Source organism: Rana temporaria, chromosome 12 (assembly GCF_905171775.1).
Source record: "Rana temporaria chromosome 12, aRanTem1.1, whole genome shotgun sequence".
Classification (NCBI taxonomy): Eukaryota; Metazoa; Chordata; class Amphibia; order Anura; family Ranidae; genus Rana; species Rana temporaria.
Genome location: NC_053500.1, coordinates 137,322,287 through 137,339,889, shown reverse-complemented (window position 1 = coordinate 137,339,889; position 17,603 = coordinate 137,322,287). Strand labels below are relative to the sequence as shown.

The 17,603-nt window shown below is 45.6% G+C and overlaps 1 protein-coding gene across 2 annotated transcripts in view; it reads right to left on the bottom strand.

Moving 5' to 3' along the window:
* Positions 1 to 17,603, bottom strand: part of ABCC3 (ATP binding cassette subfamily C member 3) — a 120,639-nt gene that overhangs the window by 36,333 nt on the left and 66,703 nt on the right. For both annotated transcript variants that reach the window (XM_040330890.1, XM_040330891.1), the window contains exons 2-8: positions 11,866 to 12,042; positions 9,181 to 9,306; positions 7,130 to 7,267; positions 6,566 to 6,688; positions 6,414 to 6,475; positions 4,455 to 4,583; positions 2,022 to 2,240 (exon numbers count right to left, since the gene is read on the bottom strand). In XM_040330890.1, the coding sequence (XP_040186824.1) occupies positions 2,022 to 2,240; positions 4,455 to 4,583; positions 6,414 to 6,475; positions 6,566 to 6,688; positions 7,130 to 7,267; positions 9,181 to 9,306; positions 11,866 to 12,042 (974 nt within the window). The remainder of the gene's footprint in view (positions 1 to 2,021; positions 2,241 to 4,454; positions 4,584 to 6,413; positions 6,476 to 6,565; positions 6,689 to 7,129; positions 7,268 to 9,180; positions 9,307 to 11,865; positions 12,043 to 17,603) is intronic.

Sequence of the window (17,603 nt, the reverse complement as noted above, 5' to 3'; positions counted from 1 at the left end):
TATGTGTGTATATATATATGTGTGTGTGTGTGTGTGTGTGTGTGTGTGTGTGTGTATGTGTGTATATATATATATATAAAAATAAATTAATAAATATTATATATAACTTAATCCTCGGATGTTTTTTTCACCTTCATGCATAGAATGCATTAAGGTGAAAAAACATAAACCTAGACAACCCCTTTAACCTGTTTCACAATATTATGAAATATTGCACCATTATCATTTGCAGGTATTGCACTTTCTGGACTTTTCATTGTTCACTTGATAATTTGATTTGCGGTTATGCTGATCTGCTATGTACAGTGCTTTATTTGTTTATTTATATGTTTTGATTGGTTTTATACATATGTTTTGAGTTTTCTACTTGTGGTGCTGCGCTGTTATATAATTTTTTTTTTTTTTTTTTTTTTACATGACATTTTTACTCTTTTGGTTACAGATTGACCATTTCGATGATTAGCTCCCATATTCATATTTATTTTTAATAGCGCAGGAATACTACTTTATCTTTCAGTGAGAGGAAATATTTCTAAAGGGAGGGAATCTCGGATTGTCACCAGAACTAGTGTCTCCATCTGAAAGGTTTCCCCTCTTTTCCTGTTCTGGTGACAACCCAAAATTTGGAATTTTCTTTCACCGTCGGTGATAACAGTACACAGGACAAATAGAGAGGGTGAATCTCCCTAACAAGGACAAGGACAGCAATAAAAAAAAAGTGACAGGTGTTCAGGGGCGGACTGACAACTCATGGGGCCCCCAGGCAATAGGAGACTATGGGGCCCCCGGGCTTACAGATGGCCACCATGCCAGGAGGCAGTGCAGAGGCAGGGCAGTTAAAATCTCTGTATTTTCACATCAAAAGCATGTCGGTTTCAGACATATCAGGGACAGATGTAAATAAAACACAGATTTTTACATACTGTCCCTGGTTTTATTGAGCCTGGCAACCCTGATGGGGCCCCCTAGTGGCGTGGGGCCCTCGGGCAGTGCCCGAGAGCCCCAATGGTCAGTCCGCCCCTGCAGGTGTTCTATTCCCTCTCTTCTATTCAAAGCTTTGCCGTTCGGCTAGTCTTTTGATTTGGGTACCCTTGCCAGACAGAACAGATTGGTTGGTGACCCATTCTTCTTCACTAAAGTTAGGCAATCCAATTTCCCTGACCCCTCCCCCCTCCCCAAGAAGGAGAATCACTGGGGTCATCACTCTGCTTATTCTGCATTTTCATCCTGTCAGAAAGCTGCCATTGTTAGACTGAAAGCTCTGGATAATACAATAGAGCTCTCTGAGTGGCTCAATGAGCTGCCCTACAATTTCTCAGTCTACTGTGCAGAGGATTGTAGGAAGCCAATATTATGACAGATTCAAGGATTTGTAATATCGAGGTTAAAGATCTGAGCTGCTTTGCTTCATCATCAGAGGCGGCTCTTTAATAAGGCAAATTAGGCGGTCGCCTAATGCCTCGCACTCACAGGGGCCTCGCGTCCACTTAACTTGCCCAATGCATTACCCCAGTTTTAAGGGACAGGGCACCTTAATGCTGCTGTGCTCAGGCAGCGTTAAGAGCCCTAAATCAGGAGCGGGGCCGCCAGCGTCCCTAACAACCAGTGAATATCGGTGACACCACCCCTTGTGATGTCAATGACTCAGCATGCCCTCAGTCAATGACATCACAAGGGGGCGGGTTCAGCAGGTGACATCACCAGGTAGTCCCTGCCCCTTAGTTATTAAAGAGCAGGATCTGGGGTCCGCCTTGTTAAAGGGGGCTTCCACATTCCGATAAGCCCCCTGCCCGCAGACCCCCACAACCACCGGCCAGGGTTGTGGGGAAGAGGCTCTTTTCCTTGAATTTTTTTTTCCCCATCATGGGTGTGAGTGGGGCCCCATGTCAAGTTTTGCCTAAGGCCTCACAAAGCCTAGAGCCGCCTCTGTTCATCATGCCGTCTGTTCAGTAATTATGCCAATCCATAAATTCTGCCCTGGCCGTTGGACAGGAGCACCTCGGATTCCAGAGGAACCTTACCTTAATAATTGGGGATTGACGAAGGACAGGAGATCCTGGAAAAGCTTGAACACGGACCCGATTAAGAAGAACGGCCCAAACGCCCTGATCAGAACTTTCAGGAAGGACGGATCTTTCACTTTCTTGTTGTTGACGATCAGAACGTCAGTCTCCGTTGGTTTTTCGCTCACGTGGTTCATTTCCGCTTCTTGGGCTTTGGCGAATTGCACTTCACTATTCCTGGAGGGTCAAAGAAGGTGTAAGACGGGTCAACCAGGGCGGTCACTGTGAGCAATACATGGACACAAAAGGTTCTACAGAGCATTGACTGAGGATCCAAATGCTGAAGGTGGGGTGAGGATATGCCAGGTACAGCTTGAACCATAAGAGTCCCAGCAGGTTAACTAGTGAAGGCCATGGAATCAGGGCCGTCTTTAATGTTGATTGGACCCTGGGCAACATTTTTCTTGGGACCCCCCCCCCCCCATGCAATTTTGCTCTCCACCTGCTCTGAGACATACAATCAATATCAGCTAGACTTAAAATCAGTTTACTGTATCAGATCAGGTAGCGATTGCAATTGGTTGCCAGAGATTACAGCATATCATTACCACTTACTGACTGGTTGCTAGAGGTTACAGCACACATTACAGCAGGGCTCGACAAAATCCGGGTGCCCGGTCGCAATTGCAACAATTAATTGTGACCTGGCGCCCAGGGAAGCTTAGGCCTGCAGAAGGCCGCAAAGCCGTGGCCTCAATTACTGGCCGGCCAGTAATTGAGGCCGCAGCTTTGCGGCCTTCTGCAGGCCTCAGCATCCTTTAGTGATCTGGCGCCATCTTGTGGTGGCCATTATCATTAAAAGTAGTTACATTACAAGTAGCAAAACAGCAGTTCTAATGTGTTTTTCCACTGTTTTCACTGCCATCTCCTTCCCTCTAATTCAGGGATCCTCAAACTACGGCCCTCCAGCTGTTGCAGAACTACACATCCCACGAGGCATTGTAAAACTCTGACATTCACAGACATGACTAGGCATGATGGGAATTGTAGTTCCTGAACAACTGGAGGGCCGTAGTTTGAAGACCCCTGCTCTAATTAGAACCCCCAAGCATTATATATATATATATATATATATATATATATATATATATATATATATATATATATATATATATATATATATATATATATATATATATATATATTTTTTTTTTTTATTCCAACACCCTAGAGAATAAAATGGCGGTCATTGCAATACTTTCTATCACACCGTATTTTGCGCAGCGGTCTTACAAGCGCACTTTTTTTGGGAAAAAATACCCTTTTTTTAATTTTAAAATAAGACAACAGTAAAGTTAGCCCAATTTGTTTTATATTGTGAAAGATAATGTTACGCTGAGTAAATTGATACCCAACATGTCACGCTTCAAAATTGCGCTCGCTCTTAGAATGGCGATAAACGTTTACCCTTTAAGATCTCCATAGGCGACGTTTAAAACAAAGGTAGAGAGGTGTGGCCTACGCGTTTCGGACAATTCCACTTCGTCAGGGCCTTGAAGGTAGCATAATAAGACATCACATGAATTCTATAAATCAGATATTGATACATAAATTACATGATTTACAAAAATAAAGATAAATAGTAAATAAATGTGTTAATACATTTTTCTTTACATGAACTTACATCGATGTCGTTAATAAAATCTATATGTTGTGTTGTTACACTTTTTTTTTTTGTATTTTTATATGTTAAATGTTTTACAACACAACATATAGATTTTATTAACGACATCGATGTAAATTAATGTAAAACAAACAAACGTATTAAGACATTTCTTTACTATTTATCTTTATATTTTTAAATCATGTACCGTATTTATCGGCGTATATCGCGCACTATTTTCCCCTTAAAATATACCGACATATACCGAGTGCAGTACACTCGGGTACATTCGGCCAGGCTCGGCTTCGCTCGTGCTCACGCATAAACGTCACAGAGCGTGAGCGCGAGCCAAGCCGAGCCTTGCCGAATGTACCCGAGTGTATTGAGCTCCCCCCGTCGCGTAAGCTGCGTCACAATTGGCGAAAGGAGCCGAACAGCGAGTCGGCGCTATACTGCGCCTGCGCACCGCCGTTCGGCTCCTTTCGGCAATCGTGACGCAGCTTACGCGACGGGGGGAGCTCGTTTTTGGTCATCACGTCAATCAACAGCATGTTAGGAACGCCCACTCCCGCGGGACTCGCAACCCGGAAGCCACGGGTGAATTTGCTGTACCAAGGTATGTACAGCACAAAAAAAAACATAATAGGCATAATTGTATTGTAATGTGGGGGGCCAATGTGATACTAGAAAGTCGTTTTTAGGGTGAACCTCCCCTTTAAGCTCATGGATTGTTTGGTGTCAGGTGAAATCCACACTGATTGTACTCTTCAGCGGCCTCCATAAATTACCTTAACTTGGTCTTTTCTATGTCCCACTCTTTGATCAGTTTAGACACAGCTACTATGGATTTGTCATCTTCATTCAATGACCAAAGGTCTTTGTCTTCCAGGGGCCTCTTATAGCCCAATATCGCCATCCTGGGAACACAAAGAAGAACGTTCTCAGTTTCAGAACTGTGTACAAACGGTGTAATAAGATGAACATTCATTCATAGAAATCAATCTATTTAATTCTGTAGCCCGAGATTGGACCTCACACGCTTAAGTTTTCTCCAGGACTGATTAACTGCCCCATTACTAGGAGGAGGAGGTAAGTAGCTCCTTGTGTAAGACTGAAGCTTGTGTCACCCAAGTCAGAGGGGTCTGGGGCCAAAATTAAATAAGAGCTGCCCTCCCAACTACCTTGGGAAGGGTAACACGTGGGAGGAAAAAAAATGTTGGAAAAAGACCCCTGCCCTTACCTCTAGGAGGACCTATTCCACACAACTTCTGATGTTTTTAATAGAAACATACATTTTTAGCACTATATTTAAGTTTTAGATCATTAGAAATTGGAAACCTGGACAGGTGCCTCTTGAGCAGCCTTTCTCAACATTTTCAACACAAAGGGACCCTTGAAATAACTTTCTGGTCTCAAGGAACCCCTGCTAAAAAAAGTTACTATATCAACAACTCAGGATACATTAGTTTGATGGTCAATAGGAAGAAGAATGCTCCTCACACTTGTGGTCATTACCCCCTTATAGAAGGCTAAAAAGATCAATGGTGTCAGTGGAAACTTATCTGAGGTGCAGAAATTGCTCGAGGAACCCCTAGCAACCTCTGGAGGAACCCTAGGATTCCATGGGACCCTGGTTGAGAAACCCTGCTCAAGAGTATGTTCAGTCTGATAGGAAAATGCCACCAATGGGTGAGGACTGTACCTGTCTGTGGGTGCTCTGTCTTGGGTGGATCACTGGCAAAAAGATGTCTCAGCCCCAGAAATTCCAGACAAGAACTGCATTGCCCTTCAATATGTAGACATTACGATGCAATGCAACCAGCACCCTCTCTAAAAAAAAAATGTCAGTGCCTGTTTTAAGGCTTATGTAAGCCCAAATAAAGCATCGGCCAACCACCATTGTATAACAGTATTTCATTTTTACCCAATTTTCTGTTTGTGCTCATTTTTACTTCCTGCGTTTTTTTTTAAATCAAATATACATTATATTACCAAAAGTATTGAGACGCCTGCCTTTACACACGAACGCTCTAATTCATCTCAAAGGTGTTCTATCCAGTTGAGGTCCAGGTCTTTATGGATCTTGATTTGTGCACTGGTCCAAAACATTTGGTGGAGAGGAGATTATGGTGTTGGGTTTTTTGTTTTTCAGGGGTTGGGTTGGCCCCTTAGTTCCAGTGAAGGGAACTCTTAAGGCATCAGCATACCAAGATATGTTGGACAATTTCATGCTCCCAACTTTGTGGGAAGAGTTTGGGGACGGCCCCTTCCTGTTCCAACATGACTGCACACCAGTGCACAAAGCAAGGTCCATAAAGACATGGAGGAGCGAGTTTGGGGTGGAGGAACTTGACTGGCCTGACCTCAACCTGACAGAACACCTTTTGGATGAATAAGAGCGGAGATTGCGAGCCAGGCCTTCTCATCCAACATAAGTTTCTGATCGCACAAATGCGCTTCTGGAAGAATGGTCAAACATTCCCATAGACACACTCCTAAACCTTGTGGACGGCCTTCCCAGAAGAGTTGAAGCGGTTATAGCTGCAAAGGGCGGAGCCAACTCAATATTGAACCCTACGGACTAAGATTCGGATGCCATTAAAGTTAATTTGAGTAAAAAGGCAGGCGTCTCAATACTTTTGGTAGTACAGTGTATCTCATTGGTCTCATACCCTGGAAGAAGAGCAAGGAAACACATTATACAGAGCTCTTCTTTAGATATTTTGGAACATTCATGTTCCACTTACTTTGTAAACCACCAAAATGTCAATCTTGAGAGGAAGCCGGCGTCAGACTCTGGACAAGGATTCTGCGGGAAGGATGGTGGAGAAGAACTGTTGAGTTTAGTTCCTAATGTAATATTTAAATGTTTCTATTAAAAAAAAGACAGATTACTCACACAGTCGGAGGAGACGGGGGAGAAGAAGGGGCGGGCCTCCTTAAAACAAGACAGGATGAGCGCCAACACCAGAAGGGTGAAATAAATAAAGAAGGTGGTGAAGCGGAATCGGTCCGAGACGTCCTGAAGACGAAACAAAACGGGGGAGCAAATGTTATTTAAAGCGAAACTCCGGGGAATGGAAAAAAAAAAACTGACCATTCCAGTGGGGGGTCAAATGCCGATTTTTGTCCAGGGTACCTCTCCTCTCCAATACTTCAGGTTAAACATGGATTAGAAAACCTCCTCAGTGTGGGTGAGGGTTGCCACCATCCTAATACATATCATTGGACATACAATCATTCCTCTCTTAGGATTTTAAAGGCAACCATCCAAAATAAATAAAAACGCCTCCAGGTTGTGGACGGGCCCTCGGCATCCTCACATACAACGATGGATTGCTGGTCCTGCGTTGTACGCGATGATGTCAGAGCTGCCACTGCCAGACTGAGTACTGAAAGACAGGGCTTCTTACTAATGTCCTGATTGGATAAAACCCCATCCAACGCCTTGAGATCCAATTACCTGTTTCACGGAGGACATGACCTTCGACCGGAAAGGAACAATGGCGCAAAGTGTGGCCAAGAACCAGAAAATGATGAGAATGCCGGAAGATTGGACGCCTTTCAGCCTCTCGTAATGGATAAGAATCGTCGCTGCAATCTGAGGGGAAATAAATGACGACCAAGCGTTAAAGCGTTTGTTACCCCAACACTTCATATTCCTGATAGAAGTCTGCTGTACCTCGTACTTGTATGAGATCCTGTTCTCTTTGTATTTATTTATTTGTGTGAAAATCCCTGATGTTCCTGCCAGTCCCCCTGCTTTCCTATTACAAACTGACCACACCAAGCATTGTGGTCAGTTCTCTAGCTATGCTGGGAACTCAGGCCCAGATTCTCATAGGACTTACGACGGCGCAGCGCCATGTACGCCGTCGTAAGTCCCAATCTGAGCCGTCGTATCTATACGCCTGATTCTTAGAATCAGTTACGCATAGATATCCATTAGATCCGTCAGGCGCAAGTCTCTTACGCCGTCGGATCTAAACTGCATTTTTTTTTTTAACGCTAGGTGGCGCTTCCGTCGGATTCCCCGTCGAGTATGCAAATTAGCTAGATACGCGAATTCCCGAACGTACGCGCGGCCGACGCAGTAAAGTTACGACGTTTACGTTAGGCTTTTCCCGGCGTAAAGTTGCCCCTGCTATATGAGGCGCAGCCAATGTTAAGTATGGCCGTCGTTCCCGCGTCAACATTTTAAAAAGTTACGTCGTTTGCGTAAGTCGTCCGTGAATGGGGCTGGACGTCATTTACCTTCACGTCGAAACCAATGATGTCCTTGCGACGTCATTTGGAGCAATGCACACTGGGATATTTTACGGACGGCGCATGCGCAGTTCGTTCGGCGCGGGGACGAGCTTCATTTAAATGATACACGCCCCTACCCGCCAAATTTGAATTCCGCCGCGTGATTTACGCTACGCCGCCGCAACTTTACAGGCAAGTGCTTTGTGAATAAAGCACTTGCCTGAAAAACTTGCGGCGGCGTAGCGTAAATCGGATACGTTACGCCGCCGCAGAGATACGCCCAGTGGACAAGAATCTGGGCCTCAGTGTACTTTCCTCCAATGATAAGACTTGTCCTGACATGCCCCGCCCCCCCCCCCCCCCAGCACAGTCATTCCCCGGATAAGCTCACTTCAGCTGGTGTGCTGCTGTTTCTCCTCCCCCAGCTCTCAAGCAGCTGAGAACAGAGGGAATGTGATCACTCATAAAGAAGGGGAAACATTTATTTAAAATGTTTTTTTTTTTTAATATCGATACAAAAAAGTTTTGCCTTTCATTTTTATTTTAAACTGAATGAGTTGTTTTACAAGGCGATCGTTTACAATCACTTTAAATATTATATAAAGTCATAGGTAGTGAACACAGTGATATATTATATACAAGATATATTATACAGGAGTGACATCACCGCTCTCCAGATATAAGATATATTATACAGGAGTGACATCACCGCTCTCCAGATATAAGATATATTATACAGGAGTGACATCGCCGCTCTCCAGATACAAGATATATTATACAGGAGTGACATCACCACTCTCCAGATACAAGATATATTATACAGGAGTGACATCACCGCTCTCCAGATATAAGATATATTATACAGGAGTGACATCGCCGCTCTCCAGATATAAGATATATTATACAGGAGTGACATCGCCGCTCTCCAGATATAAGATATATTATACAGGAGTGACATCACCGCTCTCCAGATACAAGATATATTATACAGGAGTGACATCACCACTCTCCAGATACAAGATATATTATACAGGAGTGACATCACCGCTCTTCAGATATAAGATATATTATACAGGAGTGACATCGCCGCTCTCCAGATATAAGATATATTATACAGGAGTGACATCACCACTCTCCAGATATAAGATATATTATACAGGAGTGACATCACCGCTCTCCAGATATAAGATACATTATACAAGAGTGACATCACCGCTCTCCAGATATAAGTTACATATTAGATTTCTTATAGTGATCTATACAAACCATTGTGATTCCGACGATTAGAGGTGTAACAAAGAAGACGGGAGGCGGAGCCTCTTCCCGTATAAGTTTATGGAAGGAGTAGAAGAGGTCCGCCCAGCACACGCACCAAAGCAGAACGCCAATCAGCTGAAATACACAAACCGATAAATCTTATATTACATGTTTACAAAATATTCCAACCACCTTTTCACTGCCTGAAATATGAGACTGTTAGAGCCGGATCACACTGGGGCGACTCGTCAGGCGGCTCAGCCTCCTGACGAGTCGCGTCCCATTCTATGCAATAGAACCGTTCTAATAGGAGCGACCATGGGTGGGGCGGAGAGAGGAGTGAAAGGAGAAGGAGAAGGGGAGAGGGGTAGAGAGAGAATAAGGGGAGAGAGAGAAGGTGGGCGGGAAAGAGAGAGAAGGTGGGTGGGGAGAGAGAGAGAGGGGGGGTAGGTGGGGAGAGAAGGTGGGTGGGGGAGAGAGAAAAAAGAATGTGGGTGGGAGGAGAGAAATAGTGAGGTGTGTGGGAGGAGAGAGAGAGAGAAAAAAAAAGAAAAAAAGAAAGAAAGGGTGGGGGGAGAGAGAGAGACAGAGAGAGAGAGAGAGAGAGAGAGAGAAAGAGAGAGGTGTGTGTGTGTGTGGGGGGGGGGGGGGGGAGAGAGAAAAGAGAGCAGGTGGGAGGGAGAGAAGGATACTGAAAAGAGAAGGGGATAGAGAAGTGGGGAGAAGGTGGTGGGAAAGAGAGAAAGAAAAAAGGTGGGGGTGAGAGAGCACGAGAGCGAGGAGAGAGAATAGAGGGGGGAGGGGGACAAGAGAGAGAGAGAAGGTGGATCGGGGGGGGAGAGAGAGAGAGAGAGAGAGAGAGAGAGAGAGAGAGAGAGAGAGAGAGAGAGAGAGAGAGAGAGGGGGGGGAGAGAGAGAATGTGGGAGGGAGAGAAGAAGGCTGAAGAGAGAAGGGGAGAGAGAGAAGTGGGGAGAAGTAAAAGAAGAAGGGGAGAGAGGTAGAGAAAGAAAGGAGAGAGAAATTGAAGGGAGAGGGGGTGGCGGGGGAGAGAGATAGAACAAGGAGAGAAAGTGGGGGGAGAGAGAGAGAGAGAGAGAGAGGGGGGGGGGACAGGAGGGAGAGTGATGGAGGGAGATGGGGGAAGAGAGGGGGGGGGGAAGTGATGGAGGGAGATGGAGATGGGGGAAGAGTGATGGAGGGAGATGGAGATGGGGGAAGAGAGGGGGGAGGGAGAGTGATGGAGTGAGATAGAGAGGGGGAGGGAGAGTGATGGAGAAGAGAGGGGGGAGGGAGAGTGATGGAGAAGAGAGGGGGGAGGGAGAGTGATGGAGGAAGAGAGGGGGGGGGGGTGATGGAGATGGGGGAAGGTGATGGAGATGGGGGAAGAGAGGGGGGAGGGAGAGTGATGGAGTGAGATAGAGAGGGGGCGGGAGAGTGATGGAGTGAGATAGAGAGGGGGAGGGAGAGTGATGGAGAAGAGAGGGGGTGGAGGGTGATGGAGATGGGGGAAGAGAGGGGGGGGAAGTGATGGAGGGAGATGGAGATGGGGGAAGAGTGATGGAGGGAGATGGAGATGGGGGAAGAGAGGGGGGGGGAAGTGATGGAGATGGGGGAAGAGAGGGGGAGGGAGAGTGATGGAGTGAGATAGAGAGGGGGAGGGAGAGTGTTGGAGAAGAGAGGGGGGGAGAGTGATGGAGGGAGATGGAGATGGGGGAGGAGGAGGGAGAGTGATGGAGGGAGATAGAGAGGGGGGGGGGAGTGATGGAGGGAGATGGAGATGGGGGAAGAGGGGGGGAGAGTGATGGAGGGAGATGGAGATGGGGGAAAAGAGGGGGGGAGTGATGGAGATGGGGGAAGAGAGGGGGGAGAGTGATGGAGGGAGATGGAGATGGGGGAAGAGAGGGGGGGAGTGATGGAGATGGGGGAAGAGAGGGGGAGGGAGAGTGTTGGAGAAGAGAGGGGGGGGAGAGTGATGGAGGGAGATGGAGATGGGGGAGGAGGAGGGAGAGTGATGGAGGGAGATAGAGAGGGGGGGAGTGATGGAGGGAGGGAGAGTGTTGGAGAAGAGAGGGGGGGAGAGTGATGGAGGGAGATGGAGATGGGGGAGGAGGAGGGAGAGTGATGGAGGGAGATAGAGAGGGGGGGGAGTGATGGAGGGAGATGGAGATGGGGGAGGAGGAGGGAGAGTGATGGAGGGAGATAGAGAGGGGGGGGAGTGATGGAGGGAGATGGAGATGGGGGAGGAGGAGGGAGAGTGATGGAGGGAGATAGAGAGGGGGGGGGGAGTGATGGAGTGAGATAGAGAGGGGGAGGGAGAGTGTTGGAGAAGAGAGGGGGGGGGGAGTGATGGAGGGAGATAGAGAGGGGGGGGGAGTGATGGAGGGAGATGGGGGAAGAGAGGGGGGGGGAGTGATGGAGATGGGGGGGGGGAGTGATGGAGATGGGGGGGGAAGTGATGGAGATGGGGGGGGAGAGTGATGGGGGAAGAGAGAGGGGGAGATGATGGAGATGGGGGGGGGGGGAGAGGGAGGGGGGAAGAGAGGGGGGGAGTGATGGAGATGGGGGGGAGAGTGATGGGGGAAGAGAGAGGGGGAGATGATGGAGATGGGGGGGGGGGAGAGTGATGGGGGAAGAGAGGGGGGGAGTGATGGAGATGGGGGGGGGGAAGAGGGATGGGAATTGAGATGTCTCACCGTTTTGACCTTGCAGAGCACAGACAGCACAATATATCCTCTTCTATTGTATCTTAGATAAATAATATAAAAAGGGAGCAGGGCCCAGAGGTAGATGCAGGGGATCCAGGCGACGATGGTGTTCTGGAAGCATGGCGTCAGATCCGGGGAGTCGGTGTAAAGCGTCAGGTTGGCGTCCTGAAATGAAACACAAGAAATTGATACGTTTTATAAACTTGAAACGTCTTTCAAAGTTGAGATTCATTCAGAAGTAAAATGACTTTTTCTGATGGAGTTTTTATTAGTAAAATAATCCTAATCTTCGTCTCCAGGTGGTGGGGATGGTTTTGTCGGCGCCTGGGAGGGAGATCGATGACACGGGCAGCTTTATTCTGTTTTATGTTCGCTGATCACAGCGACAGCCATGGGACTGCTGGGGAAGTCAGCTGAAGATATCGCCCCTCCCCCACCTTTATTTGGGATATTTCCAGGGCAGATGACTTTCAGGAACCTTTTTCTGCATAAATGTCATTGCAATCTCTGTTCTGGGGTCCCGCAGAGCCCCCCAAAGTCCGCTGTACTGAGATGTCAGCGCTGGGTGACACAATATCCCATTAATGAGGAATCTGACGGATCTCAAATTACTCCTCTCCGTCCTCGTTAAAGTAAATGAAGCATTTCACCCGCCGGAGGATGAATGCGCCAATTGTTATATAACGTAAAACAGACCAACTCTGCTATTAATCATTGACCCGAGTCTGAGAACACCGCGCCAAACCTGACACCAGAATGAAGATCAATACACCATCTGCTGGACCCGGACCAAGAGTATTTCAGGAGAGGAGAGTTATAGAGAAAGGAGCAGAGTCCTCCAGCACTGCAGAGTATTTCAGGAGAGGGGAGTTATAGAGGGAGGAGCAGAGACCTCCAGCAGAGTATTTCAGGAGAGGAGAGTTATAGAGGGAGGAGCAGAGTCCTCCAGCAGAGTATTTCAGGAGAGGAGAGTTATAGAGGGAGGAGCAGAGTCCTCCAGCAGAGTATTTCAGGAGAGGAGAGTTATAGAGGGAGGAGCAGAGTCCTCCAGCAGAGCAGAGTATCTCAGGAGAGGAGAGTTATAGAGGAAGGAGCAGAGTCCTCCAGCAGAGCAGAGTATTTCAGGAGAGGAGAGTTATAGAGGAAGGAGCAGAGTCCTCCAGCAGAGCAGAGTATCTCAGGAGAGGAGAGTTATAGAGGAAGGAGCAGAGTCCTCCAGCAGAGCAGAGTATCTCAGGAGAGGAGAGTAATAGAGGAAGGAGCAGAGTCCTCCAGCAGAGTATTTCAGGAGAGGGGAGTTATAGAGAAAGGAGCCGAGTCCTCCAGCAGAGTATTTCAGGAGAGGAGAGTTATAGAGGAAGGAGCAGAGTCCTCCAGCACTGCAGAGTATTTCAGGAGAGGAGAGTTATAGAGGAACTATACATTTTTTTTATTTTTTTTTATTTTACTTGACTTTTTTTTTTGATTACTTTTATTCCTATTACAAGGAATGTAAACATCCCTTGTAATAGGAATAGTGTGTGACAGGTCCTCTTTATGGTGACATGTGGGGTCAATAAGACCCCACATCTCTCCTCCAGGCTGGAAAGCACGAGATCGGGAAAAAAAATTCACCGATCCCATGCCAAAAGTCGCGGTTGCGGCTTTGTTTACTTCCGGGAACCCGAGCGCGACGTCACAACGTCGCGCCCGGGCCTCAGACAGTCAGAGATGCTTCCCATTATTTTTCCTCAGTTTAGGCCGATACGTATTCTACTACATATTTTTGGTAAGAAAAAAAAAATCGCAATGAGCGTTTATTGATTGTTTTGCGCAAAAGTTATACCGTCTACAGAACAGGGGATAGTTTTAGGGAATTTTCAATAATATTTATTTATTTCTTTACTAGTGATGGCGGCGATCAGTGATTTTTATCGTGACTGCGACATTATGGCAGACATATCGGACACTTTTGGCGCTATTTTGGGAACATTCACATTTATACAGCGCTATAAAAATGCACTGTGATTACTGTGTAAATGTGACTGGCAGTGTAGGGGTTAACCACTAGGGGGGGCTCTGAAGGGATTAAGTGTGTCCTAGGGAGTGATTCTAACTGTTAGGGGGCGTGGCTACGAGTGACACGTCACTGATCGCTGTTCCCGATGAGAGGGAGCGGTCACGTGTCACTAGGAAGAACGGGGAGATGTTGTGTTTACACTGACATCTCCCCATTCGTGGCCGGATCGCGGGACACCAGTGGACATTGAGTCTGTGGGTCCCACGGTCATGGAGCTGGCAGCAGGGTCGCGCGCGACAAACACACGGCGGCAAATTTAAAAGGGACGTACCCGAGGCGGACTGACAACTCATGGTGCCCCCGGGCAATAGGAGATTATGGGGCCCCCAGGCAATAGGAGATTATGGGGCCCCCGGGCAATAGGAGATTATGGGGCCCCCGGGCAATAGGAGATTATGGGGCCCCCGGGCAATAGGAGATTATGGGGCCCCCCGGGCAATAGGAGATTATGGGGCCCCCCGGGCAATAGGAGATTATGGGGCCCCCGGGCAATGGGAGATTATGGGGCCTCCAGGCAATAGGAGATTATGGGGCCTCCAGGCAATAGGAGATTATGGGGCCTCCAGGCAATAGGAGATTATGGGGCCTCCAGGCAATAGGAGATTATGGGGCCTCCAGGCAATAGGAGATTATGGGGCCTCCAGGCAATAGGAGATTATGGGGCCTCCAGGCAATAGGAGATTATGGGGCCTCCAGGCAATAGGAGATTATGGGGCCTCCAGGCAATAGGAGATTATGGGGCCTCCAGGCAATAGGAGATTATGGGGCCTCCAGGCAATAGGAGATTATGGGACCCCGGGCAATAGGAGATTATGGGGTCCCCGGGCAATAGGAGATTATGGGGTCCCCGGGCAATAGGAGATTATGGGGCCACACAGTATACACACATACAGTATACATACACAGTATAAACACAGACACACAGGGGGGGGGGGGGTAACTGGGCAGTAGGGGAAATCGCCAATGCATATAGTGATTATGGTGTGCCCAGGCACACCTGGCACACCATTAAGGTCATGCCAACAGCAAGCCATAGCAGTAGGAAATCTTGCCGAGTCTGTCTTTCCTGTAGATGGGCCTCTATGGCTGTCGGAGGGACAGCAGGGTGTTGCAGCGTGATGACTGACAGCGCATTATCGGGTTGCATCCTGTATCTCGGTCTCCACCGTTGGATCAGGTAACCCAATTCCAGATAAAATATGTAAAATTTCTGGCGGCAGTTTTGGGGAAGTGGGACGCGTTCGGCTTCTACAGAAAGCCTCATTGATCTGCACAATGGCCGGCTCCGCCCATCATATTCCAACGAATGAGAATATTTTACATAAAATCCAAAGAAAAACGGATGAGCAAATGTGACCGACCGACCGCACATCGCAATAAACCCCGAAGGAGAAGTACACATGAGACTGCAGATTACTGATAAAAAAAGAGAACATTTGCATAAGAACAATACTGCACGGGTTTATTAATATCAGAGGGCAGTGCCAGTTGTCGCGGTGCCAAGAGGGTTAAAGGGAAACGCCAACCAGAGAAAAAAAACCACCATTTAGACTGGAATAAGTGGAAGCGTGTTTACCACTTGACCTCCATTTTTTCCCCGATACGGCACTGAGTTACTTTAACGGACAATTGCACGCTGTACCCAAATAAAATGTACCTTGGTTTGAGAGTAACTTGGTTTGAGAGCGTTTTGTAAGACAAGCAAAAGGTTTTAATAAATCTTGCCTTGATATACAAGCGATGTCTTGATATACAAGTAGCGTCATTTCCCACAAATAGAGCTTTCTTTTGGTGGTTTTTGATCACCTCTGCGTTTTTTTTTTTGCGCTATAAACAGAAAAATAAATAAAATATATATAATTTTTTTCTGTTTATAGCGCAATTTTTTTTAATATAAATATATATATATATATATATATATATATATATATATATATATATATATATATATATATATATATATAATTTATTTTTTTATAGCGCAAATATATATCATTTTTTTTGCGCTATAAACAGAAAATATATATATATATTTATTATTATTATTTTTTTTTCTGTTTATAGCGCAAAAAAAATTATATATATTTTTGCGCTATAAACACAATTTAAAAAAAAAAAAATTATATTATTTATATATATATATATATATATATATATATATATATATATATATATATATATATATATATATATAAAAAATTGTGTTTATAGCGCATAAATATATATAATTTTTTTTTTTGCACTATAAACAGAAAAAAAAAATATATATATATTTTTTTTTTTTCTGTTTATAGCGCAAAAAAAATATATATATTTATGCGCTATAAACACAATTTATATATTTATATATATATATATATATATATATAAATATATATTTTTGCGCTATAAACACAATTTAAAAAATAAATAAAATATATAATATATAAAAATTGAAAATTGTGTTTATAGTATATATATATATATATTATAATTTTTTTTTTTTAAATTGTGTTTATAGCGCAAAAATATATATCATTTTTTTTGTTTTTTTGCACTGTAAAAAAACAAAAAAAAATTATATATATATATACACTGTATTGTCCCGGAATGAAGGAGCCCGGGACCCGGGACAGACATGTCAATTTCGGGACAGTCCCGGGCAATCCGGGACACGTGGACACCCTAGATACGACCCTTCCCACTGCTTCTAAAAGTGATCCAGCAGCTAATCAGACACTTGGATCGCTTTTATGAGAAAGATAATTGCTAGCTGAATACATTTTTTTTTTTTATAGCTTCAGCCATAACCCCGGTAATCCACCTCAAAGCCGCAATGTATATATACTGTACGTATTTGTGGTCTTTAAGTGGTTTATAATGTATATAAAACGTACAACCAACAAGGATGTTCACTGAGGAGTGTGACTTCAGTGTACTGAATGTGATAAGGAAAAAGAGGAAGTGAGGGAGATAATCTTATCTTATCAGCAATCTCATCACTCAGCACAGAGGAAGTTATTGCAGCAAAGCACACTAGAAAGCTAAAAACGACTTTAAAAATGCTGGACAAATAAAAAAAAACTCAATTTTTTTTATTGTTTTTCTGCCGGCGTTTAGCACAGTGTGTAAGCCACGTTTGTTTAGTAGCATTAGCATTAAAGGAGCGTGCCCCCCCCGCGTCCTTATTAACCAGTGAATGGCTAGTTGTTAAGGAACGGGCAAGAAAGCCAGACGGGCATCCTTAACAATGGATGAGTCGTCAGCTGCCAGCGGGGTTCCCTGCTGACAGCTGAATGTAAAAAATAAATAAAAAAAAGTAGCGGACAATAAAATATTGAAAAAAAAAAAAAAAAACAGCCTGGGGTCCCCTCCACCAATCCATACCAAACCCAGAATTTTAAGGAGGATCGCACGCCAAAATAAAAATAATAGGCAAGGAAGGAAAAGGGAGGGGGGGCAAACACCCCCCCCCCCTCCGCCTGAACCTTAGAAAGCCACATGCCCTCAACATTATCATTTATCGGCGTATAACGCGCACTTTTTTCCCCTTAAAATCAGGGGGAAATCGTGGGTGCGCGTTATACGCCGATCCTGTCGGCTACCTCAGAGCGCCGCCGACAAAGACCGAGCTGAGCCGAGTGTACTGGGCACTCGGCCAGGCTCGGCCACGCCCGGCTCCACCCGC